This window comes from Neophocaena asiaeorientalis, unplaced genomic scaffold (assembly GCF_003031525.2).
Source record: "Neophocaena asiaeorientalis asiaeorientalis breed wild unplaced genomic scaffold, Neophocaena_asiaeorientalis_V1.1 scaffold50, whole genome shotgun sequence".
Classification (NCBI taxonomy): domain Eukaryota; kingdom Metazoa; phylum Chordata; class Mammalia; order Artiodactyla; family Phocoenidae; genus Neophocaena; species Neophocaena asiaeorientalis.
In genome coordinates this window covers 1412445-1426206 of record NW_020172717.1, presented here as the reverse complement: position 1 = coordinate 1426206, position 13762 = coordinate 1412445, and the positions used below count along the sequence as shown (strand labels likewise).

Below are 13762 nucleotides of genomic sequence, written 5' to 3'. Positions count from 1 at the left end.
CCAGGAATTCCAAAGGCCTTTGTCAGCTCAGAGACATGTGGAGACACAAATCACAGAAACCAAACTAATCTGGTCACAAAACTCATCTATTTTTTTATTTAGTATTTTTTAAATAGATTTTTAAATTGTGGTAAAATATACACAGTTACCACCTCAACCATTTTTAGGTGTACAGTTCAGTGGTATTAAACATAGTCATGCCGTTGTACAACCATCACCACCATCCATCCCCATAACTTTTCATCTTACAAAACTGAAACTCTATTCCCATTAAACAATAAACCCATTTCTCCTCACCCCAGGCCCTGGCAACCACCTTTATACTTTTCCCCTTTATGATTTTAATTACTCTAAGTACCTCTTCTACGTAAATCATATAGCGTCTGTCTTTTTGTGACTGGATTATTTCACCTTGCATAATGTCCTCAAGGTTCATACATGTTCCTTCCTCTTTAAGACAGAGTAATATTCCATTGTGTGTGTATATATATATATATATATATATATACACACACACACATTGCATTTTACTTCATCCATCCATGGACACTTGAGTTGCTTCCCTGTTTTGGCTATTATGAATAATGCTGCTATGAACATGGGTGTACAAATACCTCTTTAAGACCATGCTTTCAATTCTTTTGGGTACATACCTAGACACCTATTTGTTTTTGCACTGGCTCCAAATAGCTTGAGTATTTTAAACAGCCATACTGCTAAACAGACTGCCCATTTAAGATGAGCAAATTCATTTTTCCTTCATTGACAAATATTTATTGAGAGACTTCTTGTGTCAGGCATGGGCTAGATTCTGGGGATACAATAATAGCAAAAATAACTTGGAAATACATGACGACAGAGCATTTTCTTTGATTTGGGAAAGAACCCACCAAATAGAATATACTGATCAACATCCATCTCTATGAAAAGAGGTGAAGATGATTAGAGAATTCACAAAGAGTTCTTTCTTACCTCCGTTTTTATCCTTGTTCTTCTGTAAAGACTCAGATATTTTCTTATCAAGATGACTCGCTTTTCCATTATTCCATAAAGGAGTTCCAAAGAGTAATAAGCAGGGCTTACATTTAAAGGATGGCATTTAAACATTTTCTGAATAATTCAAGCACTGTATCCACTGTGTAATGGCCAGGAGCTGGTTCAAGACCTCTTCCGTCATACTCATGAGGAATTTGGGGGTAGGAAAAGGGGGGGAAGGAAGGAGTAATATGGGTGTAAGAATTCCAGATCAATTCACCCATAGTTTAGTGACCAAAAATGTCCCGTGTCTTGTTTCATTTCTAGCTTTTGTTACTACCTTAGTTACTCACTTGATACCAAGATTTTCACTTGATACCCAAATCAAAGGAAAATTTGGAGACAGACCTAACCACAAGGAAATGAACTATATCTTTTCATTGCAAAACAATGCTTTCTGTAATAGCACACAATGGAAAAACAGAGGATTAGGGAACACACCGTTGTCCCCACTGCTGTGCAAGGCCTTACTGGCAGATGTAATTCTTTCTTAGAAGTACTGAAAGTCTCCTTCAGCTACCATTACATGTCTCACTCAAGTCATCTTGGCTGACAAGTGGTGGTGATACAAGACTGATGATAGTGGCCAAATCAGCTTATTCAGCCGATTCTCCACCAAAAGGAAGAAATGATCAGAGAAAGCCAGAGGGCGACCAGGAACCTAAAATTTCGCTTGGATTTTAATAGGATCGAGAGGGCAGGGCCACTTGGGTCTTTCACAAGAGGGACTCTTCCTTGGGTTGGAAGTGCAACAGTTCCCAGACCCCTACAGCAGCTACCAGGAAGGTGGAAGTGGATAGCTGTGAGTTCCTGTGGCTCCAAAGGCTTCCTTAATTTTCTAACTTGCAGTAATCTCTCTCTTTTTTGCAACCATGTCCTCTCCTCTGCCACTAAGTATTATATCTCTTATGTCATATACATGTCTGGGCTTCATAACTAAGCCTCTTGAGGGCAGGATCCCCACTGGATTCACCCATGTATACCCAACTGCCCTTACTCTGCCTAGCACAAACTAGGTAGTCAAAAAAACGTTAATGAGTAAGTGGGTAAATCTGATGGAAGAAGCCCTGAGATCCCCCAGTAAGCAGATAGTAGGTCACTAACTGAAGAGCAATCAGGGCTTCTTGTGGTCTTGGCAGGGAGAGACATCAGAGAAATCTGGGGACAAAGCTGGGGTCTACTGGCCATGGCAGTTCAAACACATACATAAGGAGTACACTGAAGTTGGAGTGTAGTTTTTCAAATAATTACCCGTGCAACTATTTGTTCCATATTTCCGTTAAGATGGGCTACCATGCCAAAATGTTCCCTTGGCATAAACAGTACACTTTTTCTACCACGGGCTTTCTTTTGTGTTATTTTACTGAAAAATCAAAATAGGCATGAAAAATGCCTGAAAATCAAAAATACTGAAAAATCAAAATAGTATCCTCATTTAACCTGCTGAGATGCTGAAGTGAAGTAGGTGAAAGACTCAGAGTGTTCTGTGTTCATATTCTTAGGTATCTGCCTCCTCGTAATTAGGGAGTGCCAGAAAAAAAAAGTTCTTATTCCATTTTCTCTGAAAATGCACTTGTTCAGAAATGAAAACTTGTATTATTAGTACTCATCATTTTGTGTGAAGTCAATGTTTCAAAAAACACTCTGAGGTCTCATGTAAGTCCAAACTGTTGCCACTAGTCAACTGACATGAAAGGGACTGTTCTGTTTTATAGAGTCATTATATTAGGATATTAAAGAAGGCCCGCATGGATCGCCTACCTTGAGTTTGGTGATATGTTTGATAGTGGTCTATGAAGTCTTTCTCATTAAATTTGATTTGGCTTACATGGTAATATTGTAGTCTTCAACAGGATGCAGGTAAACAAAGTTAAGTAATATATTAAAATGAATCACATTGGAAATCAGGAAGAAGGGGAATAGTCATTGAGTTTAGCAGGGACTAAAGTTTAGTTGATTAAAAAAATAACTCGATTATCTCTATGAGAAATTTAGCTTTAAAATATAAATCTATTGCAGTTCAAGCATCTGTATTTGGGCTACTTGCCAAAGAGGAACTCTGGTGTGAAATATAATTAAAGTGGATCATAATATTTTCACTATGTTATAAATGAGGAACATCAAGCATACTGAGAAAAAATGCCTAGTCTAGCTTTTCTGGAGAATCACTAGTGGCCCAAATGACAACCCATATTCTTGCCTAGACCACTAAAATATAATTCCCCAAAGGGTGATAGTCCTTTTACTATTTATAAGTTATGTAATAAAGGAAATATAAAATTATTCAGTACCAGTAATCCCTTTTAAAAATCACTAAAAATTTGTGTATGTTAAAAACCACACAAACCTGAGTTCATACTGGGCACTTCCACTTATAGCTAAGGAAAAGAAACCCACTAGCATATATTTAGAATATGAAAACATGTTTGTATAAAAACAAGTATTTGGTCATCAGTCTATTTTCCATCCCTTTTGCAACTGATTTTGCGTTCTTTATATTTTTCATTTTTAACAGGGATTACAACTTTAGTAGTTTCAGAAATATAAAAAGATGGCATCAAAATGTCCTATATATTGGTAATCTTAGCCCAAGAACTTTTCATGCTTATCTTGTGTTCTGGGCTACAGTCTTCATAGATACAAATTTGAGCAGAACAAAATAGAAAAGGGAAATAACTCACGTCAGCTGTTGAAGGCAGTTTGTAAGGCAGGCCTAAAAGTCCTTATCTCTGGCCTGTTCAGTATGGAATGCACAGTTGATTTTCATTCAGCTACCAGAGAAAGGTATTCTACGATGACAGATAGCCTTATCAAAACTACAATTAGCTGGCTTCCTCTGCAGGGTTAAGTAACACTAAAGTGAGAGCTCTTACCAGTTTTCTCAGAAACAGTTCCCCATCATGAGTATTTGGCCAACTGCTTAGGTCTAGCATGAACATGTAATTTTTAAAAGAATGAGCTGGGACCTGCTAACATGTTTCAAAGGATCACCTAGTAAAAGCTGATCTCTAAGCAAATAAACCATCAGTTTATTTAATTTTCAAGTAGTTTTTTTTACTAAATGTATTACTCCTCTAAGAGTAACATGGTTCATGCTGCTTAGGTTGTTTACAGTGCTTTTTGTTGTGCCTAAAATTTTTCAATAAGGTGAAATAAAAGATTCAAATATGGTTTTATAATATGTGGAAGATAAAATCTCATATTTATAGCATATACTTCGACTCTTTTATATGCATGACTAGTCAAAATTGTCTTTAAATGGCAACTTGATATTTTTCAAATTGTACTCAGAAACACTACTGTGTACCATTTGCCTTAATACCAATATGTTCAGGATTAGCTTTATTATCAGTATGACATTTTCATGCATTCTTAAACTTTACACTAGTTTTAATATTCACAATGTTTGATTAAGTTCAACTCAACAAATATTCAAGCCTACATGAGAAAAGAATGAAATGAGGTTACCTTTTTATATAATAGGCTACATTATTTTTAAGAGTTAATACTGGGATTTAAAAACCTAAATTTCCAATGTTACTGTTAATTCAACCAGAAGAACATAACTTTAGGCCACAGGACTGCCCATTAGCCTTTCCTGTCGGAGAGCAATTAATCTCTTGAACCACTTTTCTTCAGCATCAGCTTTCTCAATAAATAACTGAAATTAAAAAAGAAAAAAGAAGAAAAAATGTTATTGTCTGCCAATAACTTAGATTTGACCTTATAAATCACTTGTATAGAATACATCCTTCAGCACAAGATTTGGATACTATTTAAATCTTGATGACCTCTTAACTGAAGATCATCTATTTGGAATAATGCTCAGAAAGTTTTAGAGTAAAAGGACTAACATCAAAATCATTGGTTAGCAATTTTACATTTCATTTTGTAAAGTTTATTTCCTATAATCTTTCTGAAGACACAGTGGTATGACACTAATTCACAGAAGATAGCATGACGTGGTGTTAATGACATGCTCACAGTCCATGAGCCAACTGGAGCAGAGCCAGAATTAGATCTTTTAGTGCCAGAATAAAAATAAAACAAAACTTCTTTTTGCCCATTTTTCTTTCCCATAGAAAGAATCTCCTAGAAGTCAGGCAACATGAGTTGGTCCAAACCAGCTTCAAATACATGTAACAGCTCTAAAGGCTGGGGGTGAGCTGCCTATTTTTAGCAAATAGGAACATATGGATCCATTTCCTCCAATGGTCTTCTTGTCACCAGCCCAAAAGGACAACAGTTTGAATTAACTTCAGTCAACTAGACTTAAACTGACATTCTTAAGGTTTAAGGATCTTACATTCGGATGGGCCAGAGAATTGTCATCTTGGTACTTGATAGCAGTGGGGATGCTGCTAGGGTCTATTTCTTTTTCATTACTCGGTGGGTCAGCCACTACTGATGCTGGTCCTGATGTTGCAGCTGCATGCTTCACTTCACTAGGTTCCACTGACTGAAACATGAAACACATGCTATTAATTGGATAACAATATACAATTAAAATGTTGCTTTAATAATATTTCTGATTTTGAATAATAACTGCTCAATTGGCCTCCTTTGAGATGATACTAACCACAAAATGGCCCTAGGTTATTGAATAAGAAACAACTATTCCTAAAGTAAGCAAACAAATACAAAAACACTGTGAAAGTGTTATTTCTTACAATCAGCATATTTTTCTTAAGAAGTTGGTACTTATGAGTCTATACTATTGCAAAAGTACATACATTTCACATATCTAAATTCCTACTTAGACTTTTTTTCTACCCCTATTGGTTCTACACATATAGTTTTTCAATTTCCATTTTCTTTTGACTTTTTTACTTCTGAACATCCACTTCTCTGAATGAAGTGCAAAACAGAGGTCACTGGGGAAAACATCTAGAAAATGAAATATGCATGAATTAGTTGATCCTTTATTAGAGTAATTTATCTCAGAGTTGGAGATCCATCTATTTAACCAGTATTTACTAAGCACTACTAATTGCTAAGCACTGGGTACATGAGGGAGAATAAGAAGATATGTTCCTTGTCCAGGACACGGGTTTGAGCCCTGGTCGGGGAAGATCCCACATGCCACGGAGCAACTAAGCCTGTGGGCCACAAATACTGAGCCTGCGCTCTGAAGCCCGCGAGCCACAACTACTGAGCCCGTGTGCCACAACTACTGAAGCCCGCGTACCTAGAGCCCATGCTCTGCAACAAGAGAAGCCACCACAGTGAGAAGCCTGCACACCGCAACGAAGAGTAGCCCTTGCTCGCCGCAACTAGAGAAAGCCTGTGTGCAACGAAGACCCAATGCAACTAAAAATAAAATAAATTAATTAAAAAAAAAAAGAAGATATGTTCCCTGTCCAAACTGGAGATTACATTTTGCTAATGGGATGACAGATCTCTAACAAATACCAAAATATATACATAATCACAAATTGTAACAAGTTACATAGAGCTGTTTAAAGAAATATTTGGTAAATTTGATTTGGCAGTTTTATTCTTATATTTTGGAGCCAATATTTTTTTCCCCAGATCCCAAACTTTTCTATGTCTCCAACATAGTGGTCATAGAAGACTCACAGCCCTAAGTGATATTACACTGACCCTTTATAAAACTGAAGACACGTAACAGTAAAGCCCAATATTCTGCACAGGGGAAAGTGGGAAGTATGTTAGCCCAGTGAGGTCCAGGACATAATTTTTTGGTACTCTATCTTGCCATGCAGGGAATGTAAGAGCATGCCATTCTGCATATCTAGGCCATGCTTTGATAGGGTTCAGCTAGGAGACTGGCTGTCCATATGGAACTACCTCGAAAAATTGTGAAGTGCTGTTATTCTAGTTGCCAAACATGTGGATTGCACATGTGCAGGTGGCAGAGATAACATTCTATTACAGAAACCAAGTAATCTCATTTTGTTTTTACCTACACAGTACATTAAAGTTTTTTTTGAAAAGTGCTTACATGCACAAGAGGTAAAGTTCTCAGGGGTTAGGATCAGAGTGTAGGAGTTATTATTTAATAATGGGTAATTTAAAAAACGTGTGAGGAAAACCATCAATTGCTTCTTTATTTAAGTGAGGAAAGCTGTTAGAGAAAATTTGACTATTAAAAAACCCTTAGCATGGCCACTATCAAACATCTGGCTTTGAGTAGCACTGCCACCTGGTGGTTCAGTTTGGAAAAACTTGTTTAAACACGTACTTAAAAGTATGAAAGAACAAATGACCATGCTGCTTAGAGTTATTTACCCTCTTTTTGAACATAGGCGGATATCTGCCAAATACAACAATTTTTGGATTGAATAAGTGGTAATAAGCTTATTTGGGAGAGCAGTCTGAAAACAAGATTGGTTCCTTAAGTTGATGATACAGCAGGAACTATCAGATCATCTTTCCACTCACACCAGAAAAATACGATTGCACTAAGTTAAACTAGTTAAATCAATATGTGTTGCAGGAGACAAACTGTCTAGCATGTCATTGGTAATAGCCACTTTTCTGGTAATAGTTCCCTAGCTAAATTAGTGGAATTAACACAGCTAAAGAATCTACCAACAGAAGGGGTCACTAGTTACAGAAAAGCCTTTTTCAGAGATATTACAAATTTTATACCAATGCATGTAGCACTGTCCAGGAGAGAAGGATGTTGAAACTTAGTTCATAATTTAGTCCTCAAGAGAGTTAGTCTTTGCTATGCATCAGGAATAGCCCATCACATCTGCCCATGACCTGGATGAAATGGTCCTCTAGATAATTTACCTCTTTTGCTAAGTCATCTCCTGATAAATAATTCATCTTCTTGGGCATCCTGAATCCTTACCTTATACTGTAGACACAGACATTTTAGAAACTGGAAAGGGATACCACTTTCTAAACTAATAAATTGGCCCTCTGTTTTATATTACAGTCCAGTGCGAATTTATTCTTTGTTGGCCCATCACTGCTCTTCTGATCGTTTTGAAACGCGATGACTAATGTAAGTCTAGTGTTGGATGGCTAATATCTTATACTACTGTACATTCACCAAGGTAAATGCCATCTTCTGTGGCCTTTTAGCATATTCTTTATATTTCAACAGGGAATATGCATTGAGTTCACAATTATGAGAGATTGATTAGTTCTGGAGTTGGACAAATTTGGTTTGGCTGCTGCTTTCTATCATTTATTAGCAGTTTGACCATGGGTTATGAAATTTGCTGAATCTCAGCTATAATTAAGGGCTATTAGGATATTAGTTAAATTATAAATGTCTAGTATTAATGGTAGTCATCATTATTTTAGTTATTTTACATTAAATATATACAAAAGTGGGGCTATGATACAACACTGTTTTACATCATTTGCTTACTGCTTTAACATTTCCAAATGGCTGTGTTGAAACAAATTGGTTCAAAGCTTGTATCTATACATGAAACCAGAAAGTTACTGTGTAAAGTAATTTTTAATTTGCTTGTTCACCAAGCCTCAAATAAGGAGCATTTTAGGATCTATAGACCATAAAAAATTACATAAAACAGTCTCTGGCCCAACCAAAACAGGAATCCTTGTATCTACAATCCCTCTGAAGGAAGCCACAGACAAATACAGCCCTTGGTAGCAGCAGCAGGAAGAGGAGGAGTAGTGACAGCTTTCATTTCTTGAGCACTTACTATATGCCAGGCACTTGGTTAACTGTTTTATGTAAAGTATCTTGCTCATCCTTATAAAAACCTCTGCTACGGGTATTATCCCCATTTTAAGGGATGAGAGCCAAGGTTTAATGAGATTATTATGTAGTTTAAGGACATATGACCAGTAAACGGCAGAATCAAAGTGTGGTTCCAGATCTGAGTCTGCATCTCATGCTTTTGACCACTGCTTCCTAATTGCTAAATGCAAGATTTATTGCAATTTGGTTTGAATTTTAGAGAAAAGAAACAAAAATGTTGGTAAAATATTTTAACTAAATGTATTTCTAAGGGGCTCAATTCACAGTGCTGGATTAACATTTCTAGGCTGCTTCTGCTTCTCTGTCATACTTATCCAACCAAGAACTAGCTAGTTCTAGGCTTTCCAGATTGATTTTGATTGATTTTATTTCTTTCTATGAATTACTGTTAAGGGGAACCTCTTTTTGAAAGATAGTTGAAACAGAAGGTGGGTTTCCCTCACACAGATTTATGAAGGTTGCTTACAAAATGAAGAGCCTCCTGTTCCATCCTAGACCTCTCAATCCTTAATGGTGGCATCTAAGTTGGAAGTACAAGAAAAGCTACATTGAAGCTGAGTAAATTCCAACTCAGCACTAAAAACTAAAGCAAACAAAAACTAATTATTAAAATAATTAATAATGGTGGTCCCTTTGATGAGAGATGTAGGTGAAATTCCTTTAAACTGCTCCCAAGGGAAGCCCATTTAACTATATATAGGGTTTCGTTATAGATATGGGAAGAAGAGTTTTTCTCTTGGATTTAATCAGTTATCTTAAGATTAATAACTATAAGAAATAATATTTTAAAACTTTTCTAGAGAATATAAACAAGGTAAAAAAGTGACTAACCTTGGAATTCAAATATATGGATAGTATTACATTTAAAAAATCTTTTAAGGTGCAACCAGATATCTAAAGAATTTCTGTGTTTCTCAGCAAGGGTCTTACTGGTGAGCATGGAGACTCAGGGAAAGTAAGGGGCATATTAGAGAAATGTAAATGGGGTAAGGTTTATACTTCAGACAGTCTGAATGCCTATAGTAGTAGAAGTTTTCAAGCACCATACTTAGTTTATAGAATATACTTAGATATCAAATAATTTAGATGCTAGAGCATATAATTTTAAAACAAACATTTTATGGATCCAGAACCATGCTACATATTTGATAATCATTATATTTAACCCTCGGTTACTCTAAAAAGTAGGAATTATTAGCTCTATTTTATGAATTTGGAAACTGAGGCTTGGAAAGAGGTTGAGAGGTTTTCTCGAGATCATCAATCATGTTAGGAAGTGTGAAAGTTAAGATTCAAACTCAGATCTCCTTGAGTCCAAAGCCCATGCTCTTTCCGCTATATTAAGCAGGCTTTAGATCAATTTCCTTACTCACTGCCAATTTTACTAGTTACTGGAAGAACTCTTAGTATCTTGGAGGAGAGGAATGGAATTAAAAATAAATTTACTATATTAATAATTAATACCAAATGGGAAAAAGTTGTTTAGAAGAAAACCTAGTGTATTAACATAGAGGAATAAATATTTCCACAGAAAGAAAATGCTAGGTTATCTTAAGTGTGTGCAGTGAGAACTGGGAAGTCAAGGTGAACTCCAGAAAACAGATACTATGCAAGTAAACTTCTAAACAAATTACAATTCTTTTAGGACTTCTTAATAAGTACGAGTAAGATATTTAATAAAATGGGCAACTATATTTGTGAATGTCCATTTCACAGCTCCTTTTTTTCAGGAGTTGTGGTGGCAAACTACAAAATATTCAAATGAAATCAGCAAAATAACAGGGCAAGGACCATGGATTAACCAAGGCTGTCTAGTGCATCCTGGCATTCTGCACATGCTCAATTCATGTCCCCATAATGAATTATTTTAAAATACATATGGTAATTGAAAAGGTGTCCATCTCACTAATAACAAAAGAAATGCTAATGGAACAACAAAAGGTCAATTTTTACCTATCAGGTCAGTAAACATGAAAAAGTCTGATAAGACTTGGTGTTAACCAGGGTGTGAGAGACAGACATCTCCCTGCATTTCGAGGTGGAATTTGAATCGATACAATATTTTGGGTGAATGACTTTGGGAACAGGTATGAAAATAAACAATATTAACCTTTAACAACTCCATTTTGAAAATTTTATCTAAGGTGATAATAATGGATATTCACAAACATGTATGCAACACCTCCAAACTTACAGCTACTAAAATATCTATCAGAGAAAAAAAATTATGATACATTCATCAGTAGAATACTATACAGTCATTAATATATCTACAGATATAGAGTATTTTTGAATAAGTGATAGCTATACCATGTCTTCATTAGATGTATGATATTGAAGAATACATGTATTTCACAGTAGACAGCTTTTTCCAACTAAAGGAACACAAATTCCAAAAAGCAGCCCTGACAATGATTGAAAGAATACATGAAATATTCAACAGAAATAAAATGCCAATCAAAGCTCCTTTTATTAGAGTTGAATAAGTGATACCTATATGGGCAAAGAGTGTAAATATATGTTACTATTTGGGTAATAATTTTATTGTTAAAGTTCTTTTCTAACTTTTCTCTAGCAATGTCAATTCAAAAAGTAGATGTATACATTTGAAAAGAACACTGTGTACGTTCATGAAATGTGTATTATTGTTATAGAACTGTATGTTGACATCTTATACTTTGCCTTCTTGGTGAATTTTAAAATAAAAATGGCATCAGATACATTTTCACAGTTTTTTTTTTTAACAAGTTAAACTTGAACTGATTCTCACTGATTCATTCTCTCTCTCAATAACATGCTGATACACTCTCACCCTACTTCATCTATTAGAAGAAGAAGCACTTACATTTAAGTAAAATCCATTAATAAAGCATCCCTTTAGTTGGAATCTAAAGGCTTATTCACAATGCCTGGATGAAAACTTACCTTTTTGACTTCTTTACTTGATCTGAATGTTTGTTGAACAAAAGAATCACTTTCAATGGCTTCAATTTCTTTGACTCTTTTTACTTGTTCTACCAGGGTGGCTTGGTCTAAAAAAGAGGGTATTATGTCAGTGTATTCTGGTTTGTCAGCTTGTTATCAACACTATACCTAAGCAATGTTCTTTCTATGAAGTAATTTTATGACTTATGAAATTTAACTGGATGGAAAAAAAAAAAGACATTATGGTTAAGTTATAATAGAAACTTTTTGCCCCCCCTGGAGACCCACAAAGATAACATTCCTATCCACTAAGACTCTCACCTAAAACCTAAAACATTGCTGAGAAGGTACTGCTAAAATGATCCAAGCTAATCTGTGCTAATCTGGAAGGAGGACTTTACATTTTTTTTCCAATTTTACTATGGAAATACATAAAAGGAAAAAGGAATAAGAGCACAATGAATCCATCTGCACCCATCACTCAGCTTCTGTAATCATTAATTTTCTGTTATTCTTATTTAATCTATCCATGCCCACTTCAATTTTGGGGGGTGGACCTGGAGTATTTAAAAGTAAATCCCAGACATAATGCCATGTTACCCCTAAATATTTTTTTAGGCATCTCAGATAAGGGCTTAAAAAAACAAAACAAACTAGCAACATAACTACAATACCATCTTTAAACCCAACGTTATCAGTAATAATTCCTTAATATCATCTTATATAATCCATGTTTAATTTTCACTGATTGTCCAAGTGCTTTTTTTACAGTTGGTTTGTCTGAAAGAGGATCCAAACAAGGTCCACACATTACACTTAGTCGACAAGTATCTTAAATTCCTTTTAATCACATATGGTCCACAATCCCTTCCTTTCATTGTCATTTATTTGTTGAAGAAAATGGATCATTTAGCCTTTACAATTTTCTACATTCTGGATTTTGCTGATTTTATTCTCATGGTGTCATTTAACATGTTCTTCTGTCCTTCATATTTTGTGTAAACCAGCAGTTAGATCTAGACAGGGATAAGATTCAGGTTCAATTTCTTTTGGTGAAGAATACATCACAGGTGGTGCTATGTAATTCCTATTACATCATATCAGGATGTGCTTCTCCCACTTCTAACGATGTTAGGATTGATCAGTGTGTCCAAGGTGATGTCAGCCTGACCCTAGTTCTCCACCAACCTTTCACTTCATGGTTTTAGCAGACAATGTTTGTTGCTTAGCTCCATTATTTTATTAAGACATTGCAAAATGGTCATTTTTTTCTAATTCTATTATTTGTCCTGCATTTATTAGCTGTGATTCGAAGAACTTCCTTCATCGACTACTTTGTAACTGTGAAATATAGTCTAGAGGAAAAGGCAGAATAAATATTTAATTTTTTCCCTTAATTTATCAATTTTGGTCCAAAGATGACCATTATGAGCTCATGAATATTTATATATGTAATGTACTTCAGTCCGTCGTAGTCATTTTCATATTTTGATTCTACCTTTGGGTAGTGGGAGCCTCTTCATGTTGGTCCCTGCATCCTTTTGATATGATCTCTTTTGTTAAAGTGTGATAAGATGTTCCAGGTTCATCCTGTACAGTTCCTGTCTCAGACTTGAAATCAGCCATTTCTCCAAAGGGCCTGGATTCCTTTTAGTGGGGAATGATACTTAAAGACAGTAACCTGAGCAGTAGGGGTGTTTGTTGTTACTGGATTGTCACCGCTTCTCAGCTTTTTCAGTGGGTGGGGTAGGAAATACATACATTTAGAAAAGAAAATCGAATGTGAGTTATATTTGTATATCTTTTCTCTTATTCTAAGAATATTAGGCCTTAATGATGTGATCAAAAGTACTTAGTTGTTTTTCCTAATATGTGAGTTGAATATATATTAGTTTCAAAATAATAAGACAAATATTACTATTAACAAGATGAATTAATAGTTTAAAATTTCTTTATGGCTCTTTTTGATCTTAGGATTTATTCCACTGATGAATTGTCAAAACACTATACTCTAAAGTCACTTGAAATGATTCTCCATGTGATTATGCTACCAACTTGATATATAGTTAGGTTCATTTGTTTCAGTTTTTT

The 13762-nt window shown here is 35.3% G+C and overlaps 2 protein-coding genes across 2 annotated transcripts in view; both read right to left on the bottom strand.

Annotated features, from left to right (window-relative positions):
• MLF1 (myeloid leukemia factor 1) overlaps nucleotides 1-4051 on the bottom strand; it is a 56043-nt gene extending 51992 nt beyond the window's left edge. The window contains exon 1 of the mRNA XM_024740165.1: nucleotides 654-4051. The gene's annotated coding sequence lies outside the window, so the exon portion shown is untranslated. The remainder of the gene's footprint in view (nucleotides 1-653) is intronic.
• Nucleotides 4052-4244: 193 nt separating this feature from the next.
• The window catches only part of RSRC1 (arginine and serine rich coiled-coil 1), a 433291-nt gene continuing 423773 nt past the window's right edge, over nucleotides 4245-13762 (bottom strand). The window contains exons 8-10 of the mRNA XM_024740166.1: nucleotides 11672-11778; nucleotides 5342-5494; nucleotides 4245-4696 (exon numbers count right to left, since the gene is read on the bottom strand). Of these exons, the coding sequence (XP_024595934.1) occupies nucleotides 4604-4696; nucleotides 5342-5494; nucleotides 11672-11778 (353 nt within the window). The 3' untranslated portion in view covers nucleotides 4245-4603. The remainder of the gene's footprint in view (nucleotides 4697-5341; nucleotides 5495-11671; nucleotides 11779-13762) is intronic.